The 6,810-nt window shown below is 42.8% G+C and overlaps 2 protein-coding genes across 2 annotated transcripts in view; one reads left to right on the top strand and one right to left on the bottom strand.

Annotated features, from left to right (window-relative positions):
* The window catches only part of LOC138008122 (pyroglutamylated RF-amide peptide receptor-like), a 41,701-nt gene extending 40,166 nt beyond the window's left edge, over positions 1-1,535 (bottom strand). Inside the window, exon 1 of the mRNA XM_068855333.1 lies at positions 1,411-1,535. The gene's annotated coding sequence lies outside the window, so the exon portion shown is untranslated. The remainder of the gene's footprint in view (positions 1-1,410) is intronic.
* A 2,538-nt stretch (positions 1,536-4,073) lies between these two features.
* On the top strand, positions 4,074-6,479 carry LOC138005897 (uncharacterized). The gene is made up of 3 exons (XM_068852071.1): positions 4,074-4,243; positions 5,360-5,784; positions 6,112-6,479. The coding sequence occupies exons 1-3, from the start codon at positions 4,074-4,076 to the stop codon at positions 6,477-6,479; spliced, it is 963 nt and encodes a 320-aa protein (XP_068708172.1).
* The last annotated feature ends 331 nt before the right edge of the window (positions 6,480-6,810 follow it).

Below are 6,810 nucleotides of genomic sequence, written 5' to 3'. Positions count from 1 at the left end.
TTTACAGACAGTACAAAGCGCGAAGGCAGAGCTAACTTGAAGAATTTGCATCCAATCCGGGCACAAAACCTGCATCGTTGGTTTTCACTTACATGATCAAAAGCCATAATATCTTTAAACAAACCAAGAGAAGGTGTTCTCGTAAGGATGACGTTTAATAGACCTTTCCATGGTTTTGACGCCATCTCAAGGATGACCATGGCTGGGGGGCAAACACGACTAAAATTACAGTAAATGTATGAGATTTTGGGCGACTTTGAATCGCTGTAGCGCCGCTAAAAAGAGACGGATTTTCAACTTTTACCCGTAATTTAAGTAGTTTTATTGATATCATTCATTCAACAGAAAATATGGCCATTAAGGAAAGTACGACGTCTGTAAATTCGAACTATAAATCTTCTCATGTGGCCGCGTAATTTCGGGGCAATTTGCATGATTTTATAAGGGTTTGTATGAAATCCTAAAAAATCGTTTATGGTCGTTGTAGCATGAATCTGTTCTTTATATTTCATGAAAATAATCTCAGTATAAATGTCTTTTGGGAGGCGCGGTGGCCTCATGGTTAGTGCGCTCGACTCCGGATAGAGTGGTCCGGGTTCGGGGCCTGGCAGGGGACATTGTGTTGCGTTCTTGGGCAAGACACTTTACTCTCCGGTGCCTCTCTCCACCCAGGTGTATAAATGGGTACCGGCGTAATGCTGGGGGTAACCCTGCGATGGACTAGCATCCCATCCAGGGGGGAGCATAAATACTCCTAGTCGCTTCATGCTACGGAAACCGGAGATAAGCGCCGGCCTTGATGGGCCTTCAGTCTCGTAACAGAGACTTTACCTAAATGTCTTTTAGAGGACACTTTCACTGTGGAAACCCGCCTCTTTTAAGCGGTATTACAGCGGTTCGAAGTCGGCCAAAAGCCCATACATTTACTGTAATTTTAGCCTTGTTTTGTGCTCCCCAGCCAAGATAGCGTCAAAATCCCTGGAAAAGTCTATTCTCGGAGAAATTTGGAAACCAGCATCAAAACTGTTTCTTTTTTCAGGAACATCAATATGGTGTCCGTGACGATGTAACTCGGAGAACCGAGGACTTGATTGTTTTGGATATACGACGACAGACCGGAAAGATTAACAATTACGAAATCGATCGGTCACAGTTAAAGCTCTGAGAATTGAATGCAAAAAGAAACTCTCTTTTAAACAAAACCAATGTTTTTCAAGTTATCGTTGTTCTTATTGCCAGTTTTAAGTTTTAATACACGTAGACGATGATTTGACGTGGACGATGATTTGCCGGTTAGCTAATTCTTTCAAATAATAAAAACAAAAATAAATAACTTAGGGCAAAATTCAAACTGAAGCCTGTTAAATTCCACTTCGAAAGAAAGTGTAAAACAATAACAAATGCTCTTACTAAGTCCTAGGCCTTGTGATGCAAAGCGCCTCCTTAGATTGGTGCTTTCTTGAATACGACTTAGGCACGTTGAGCAAATTAGTCCTTAATTTGTTACCGCTATTTTTTCAGTGTTACCCTTATGCATCAGTCTTGTCGTTCCCGTGTATAACAGATGGTTATTTACAACATCATTTCCCTAACAGAGCATTTTCGATATATTAAAATTCAGTCTTAAACAGAAGGCGCCATTTCGAGGCTCTGGGGAATAAATATAAGGATTTGTATGAGTTTATTTTCAAGAGCCTCGAGATGATGCTATTTTTTTTAGGACTGAATTTTAATACATCGAAAGTGGGCTATTACAGTAGTCGCTGAATTTTTTTCGCCTGTGAATTTTTATCCATTTCCACTTAAAAGGAAAGACATCACCGAAGACGAAGCATTGTTCAAATAATTAACTGTTCCAAAGCCAAAGGCAATTTTCTCGCGAAATTGTTAGAGCAAACTATTCACTTAAAATATTTATTTTATTTCTCGCTAAGTGTTGCATCTTTTTGTCCAAATAAGCACTTGAAAATAAAGATTTTTTAACGATCTTTCCGTAGATTTTTCTTTTGTCACTTAATATTCTCTGTCAAAATTTGCATATCAAGCTTAATAATCCTTTCAAATTTTCATCCTCCCGCTTGTTCGTCATTTATGTCTCGTTCGTTGGCTACCCTCGGCACATCAGAGAATGATGTCATTTCAGCCGATTCCGATAAAAGCTGGCCAGTGATTGGCTAATTGCCATATCTTGTTACTGATCAAGTTTCTCCGAAAATTTTCCGATTGTACAAGAGTGTACTATTTCCGGAACCCCCAACCGGAAATAAGCCTTAAGTCTCAATATTGTGACATCTGGTTACCGACTAATTCTCCAGTTGAAGACAGAATTATCCTTCTTTTAACTTTGTAATAAAAATGTCAATTTAAAAGCTTGGAATGGTGCCACCAGAATTATGGTCAACTCAGTCTTACCAGACTTGATAGAAGCTGGTGCCTTCCTTAAAGCTTCGACATATTCTCCTCAAAAATTGTCCGGAAATTGCTAATTAATATCCCCAAAACTGTCTCAAAAGTGGATAATACAGTAACTACTTTATTTTTCATTTGTATGCATTCTTTTTTTCAGTAGGTTGAGTTTTGTGGGCATTCAAACAAATGATATGTGGCTTGTGGCTACAAAAACTTCATATTTAAATTTTAAAGTAAGTGGTATTTGTGTTGTATATCATTACATGTTATTTTTGTATAGGAACAGCCGAATCGAAAATAGTTCAAACTTTGTCCAGAGATGAGCAGGTATCGTTCACCTTATGCTTGCACTGAAATCGAATTGCTGACGCCCGAGAGCCAACTGTAGTAAGGACCACTCTAAGTTGTAGCAAATTTCATTCGAGGCGTATAGCTTGTTGTATAGCCTGCGAACGCAGACGTATTTCCGGCGGTCGTTTCTCTCCCCCCGAAAAGTAAAGCGCCGGCCTGATGAGCCCTCTGGCTCGTAAGCAGAGACTTTACCTTTAATGCAGGAAGTTGGAGGTGACAACGGAGGTTGAATTGCACTTTCTTGATCTGACTCAGGCAGCTCGCTGATTACTTCTTGAGCGTGGCTGTGCTCAGCAGTGACCTAGATGGTAATGTTGCTTGTTTCAGAAAATGAGCATGATGGCTCTTGAGCCTTGTTTTTGTTGAATGCTCGCAGTATGTTTGATTCTGTCCGTGTCTTCTGGCCACAAATGTCGTGCCAAATGGGATCATTTTGCAACCCTACGTAGGGCTCACCATCGTCTTCTGCGAACTGACCATTATGAAAGCTGTAATAAATATATAACTGTTGTGGCAGCAGGTCCCAGGAAAAAATGACAATAATATCGAAAATAAAGAGTTCTTCGGCAGCTTGCAGAGTAAGGTGATTACCGTAGGTATCATCTCGCACGATGTTTTCTAGATATGTAGGCCATGCAACGTTTCAAATATTACTCGACCTGTTCCCGTAAAGTTTCCACTGATCGATACAGGCAATTGCTTCGCACACTAATGAAAATTGGCAATTTCTATCTTCCGGAGGGCCATATGAACTGTAGAAATGGGCGGTGTCTAGACGATCTTCCATGCACTCTTTCGCTATCACATTGCTAGTTTATACTTTTTGCCGTGAGCCACTTTAACACCTTTTGGTTCCATCCTCTTCGCCTTCTTTTTTTTTCTCCCTCTTCTTGTCCATGGTTGTACTAATTATGTCACTAACTGAAATCCCCCTGTTCATTCGCCTTGCCGTTATCGGCGAAGAAAACACAACTTTGTACAAGTATTTGTCAAGATTTCTATTCAAGACTTGTGCCTTTAAGAGTATCTTTACTTGCCTACTTCCCCGAACTAGGACGCGGAGGGGGAGGGGGGGGCTTGCGTGCTTCAATGAGACTGAGAGCTGTGTTGGCTGGACCTCTAGAGGTCCTGGTACTGTCAACTATGCCAGACAGATCAAAGGTTGGGGGCCAGACAAAGAGCAATCCGTCGGTCCTCCAGGCTTGGGGGTTTTGCACAGGGCTAACAACCCTGTCATGTAAGAACTCTTTGTTACGGAAACAGCAACGTGTAATATACATGAATCATCTGGGCAGAACGAGCCTCCGGAATCCATGCCATGGGCAGCAGTGAATGCTGAGAGTGAAAACACCAGAAACTCTGCAGGTAATGGGATTCGATTGACTGACATTGGTCAAAACCGAAAGGAAGCCACTGTCATGACAACGGGAGCCGTCAGCTCTAAAACAACTACACTGATTGGCTTTTGGAATGTGCGAACAACGTACGAGCAAGGTAGGATGGCGCAGGTCATTGCTGCAATGAAGCGTTACAAACAAGTTATCTTAGGCATAAGTGAGAGTAGATGGACAAGATCTGGGAGAATGAAGACAACAACAGGAGGGAGACTGCTCTACTCTGGGAGAGAAGATGATTCACACCACGAGGGGGTTGCATGAGGAAAGGAATGGAAAAGTACTTAATGGGATGGAAGCCAGTAAACAGCAGCATTATTAAGAAGCCTTCTATGAGCAGCTCCAAGCGACACTTGAGAATGTCTATCGTAGGGACCTCCTTCTGGTGATAGGTGACCTTAACGCCAAGGTTAGCTCGGACAACGTGAAAGGGTAATGGGAAGAGAGGGATATGGAGTGCAGAACGACAACGGATAGAGGCTGGTAGAGTGGTGTGCATTCAATAACAGGATCATCGGTGGAACTTTATTCCCGCATCGCAACATTCACAAACTCACTTGGACATTCCCAAATGGGCGGGATCAAAACCAAACAGAAAAACAGACCATGTCATGGTTAAGAGCATGTGGCACCGCTCCCTGCTTGACGTAAGTAAAAAGAGGGACTGATGCAAGCAGAGATCACCATCTTGTGACTGCAAAGGTGAGGCTGAAACTTAGAGCAACTGGGCCAAATAAACACACCACCCCTAGATATGACATCAGCAGACCACAAGACGCGAGGACAAAAAATGCCTTTGTCCTAAAGCTAAGAAACAGGTTCCAAGGCTTGAGAAACATAGACGAGCAAGACAGTGAAGACTGAGAAGACATTGTAAATCAACAGTGGAAGCAAGTGAGGAACATCTCTTTTAAAGCAAGTAAAACCTGTCTGGGGATGCAGAAGACTAGAAAAAAGAAAGAATGGATTACACCAGAGTGGCAGGCTATCGAGGAGAGGCACCAGCTGAAGAAGACGATAATTGACAGCTGATCAGCCAGACCTCGAGTGAGGTATAGGGCGGCATATGCAGAAACTAACAGGCGTGTCAAGAGAAAGATCCGAACTGACAAAAAGGCATAGGAAGCAGAGGAAGCCGCGCAAAAGGGAGAGCAGAAAAATGTCTATAAAATCACTAAATTGATCTGTGGAAAATATATTGGCAGCAGAAATGCCCCCATACGAAACAAACAAGGACAGCTTCTGACCTCTGAAAAATACCAAGAAGCACGTTGGGTAGAGTATTTCAAGGAAGCCCTTAACAGACTAGCACCAGAAGAGGAGCCTGATATACCAGAAGCTGAGGAGGACCTGAGTGTTGACACTGGACCACCAAAGAAAGGAGAGATCATTGCGGCCATTAATTCTCTAAGAAACCACAAGGCACCTGGCAAAGACCGCCTCAATTCTGAGCTGTTCAAGGCAGACGCTGTGACCATCGCAAACATCTTGCAACCACTTTACAACAACATATGGGACAGAAAGAAAATTCCTGATGACTGGAATCAGGGTATCATTATCAAGATACCAAAGAAAGGAGCTCTGTCTGAATGTAGCAACTGGCGTGGCATTACATTGCTATCCACTCCTAGTAAGATTTTATTGAAAGTCATCATGAAGCGCCTATCACTGTCTGTGCACCATAAACTTCGCGAGGAAAAGGCAGGGTTCAGGAGAGAAAGGGGTTGTATCGATCATATTTTCACGCTGAGAAATATTATTTAACAGAGTACCTAATGGCAGCGAACTCTTTATGTGAACTTGGTAGATTTTGCCAAGGTCTTCGACAATGTACACCGACACAGCCTCTGAAAGATATTACGAGCGCATGGAATCCCCTCCCACCTTGCTGAGGCTATCAAAAGCTTCTATGACAACTTTACCTGCTGTGTTGGTGATGGTGACATCTTATGTAAAGTCCACACTGGTGTCAGACAAGGGTGTGTCATGTTCACATCGCTTTTCAACCTTGTTGTGGACTGGATCATTCGGCGCACCTCTGAGGATCAGATCAGGGGCATCAGATGGACACCCTTTTCCTGTATGGAAGACCTAGATTACGCTGATGCTCTAGCCTTACTATCACACACCCACATCTACATTCAAGAGAAGACGCAACGCCTTAACACCTTTGCGAAGCAAGTTGGCCTCAACATCAGCAGCAAGAAAACCGAAATTATGGCACTGAATACTACCGACGCACGACCAGTCCAGATTGATAATGAAGAACTTCCTTACACAGACAGATTTACCTATCTCGGCAGCATCATCAGTAGAGATGGATGAACTGACCTGGACATTCAGAGCCGTCTCAATAAGGCCAGAATCTGGCTCAAGACGACTGATCAATAAGGTATGGCGCTCCTCCACTTACAGTACTCTTACCAAGCTGAAACTCTATCACAGCTGCGTCCTTTCAACTCTCCTGCATGGTTCAGAATGTTGGCACTTAACGGATAAAGATTTATCAAAACTCTCCACATTTCTCACCAAGATCCTTCCGCATACCTCAGGCATCTTTTAAAGTTTATCTTTTATTAGCTCGCGTGCTACCTGGGAACTTAGCTTTCGCTCCATTGGGACTAGCCAGTGATATCTACTGAAAACATCAATGACA

This window comes from Montipora foliosa, chromosome 6 (assembly GCF_036669935.1).
Source record: "Montipora foliosa isolate CH-2021 chromosome 6, ASM3666993v2, whole genome shotgun sequence".
Taxonomy (NCBI): Eukaryota; Metazoa; Cnidaria; class Anthozoa; order Scleractinia; family Acroporidae; genus Montipora; species Montipora foliosa.
The sequence above is the reverse complement of the archived record's forward strand: the minus strand, read 5'-3'. Positions and strand labels throughout refer to the sequence as shown.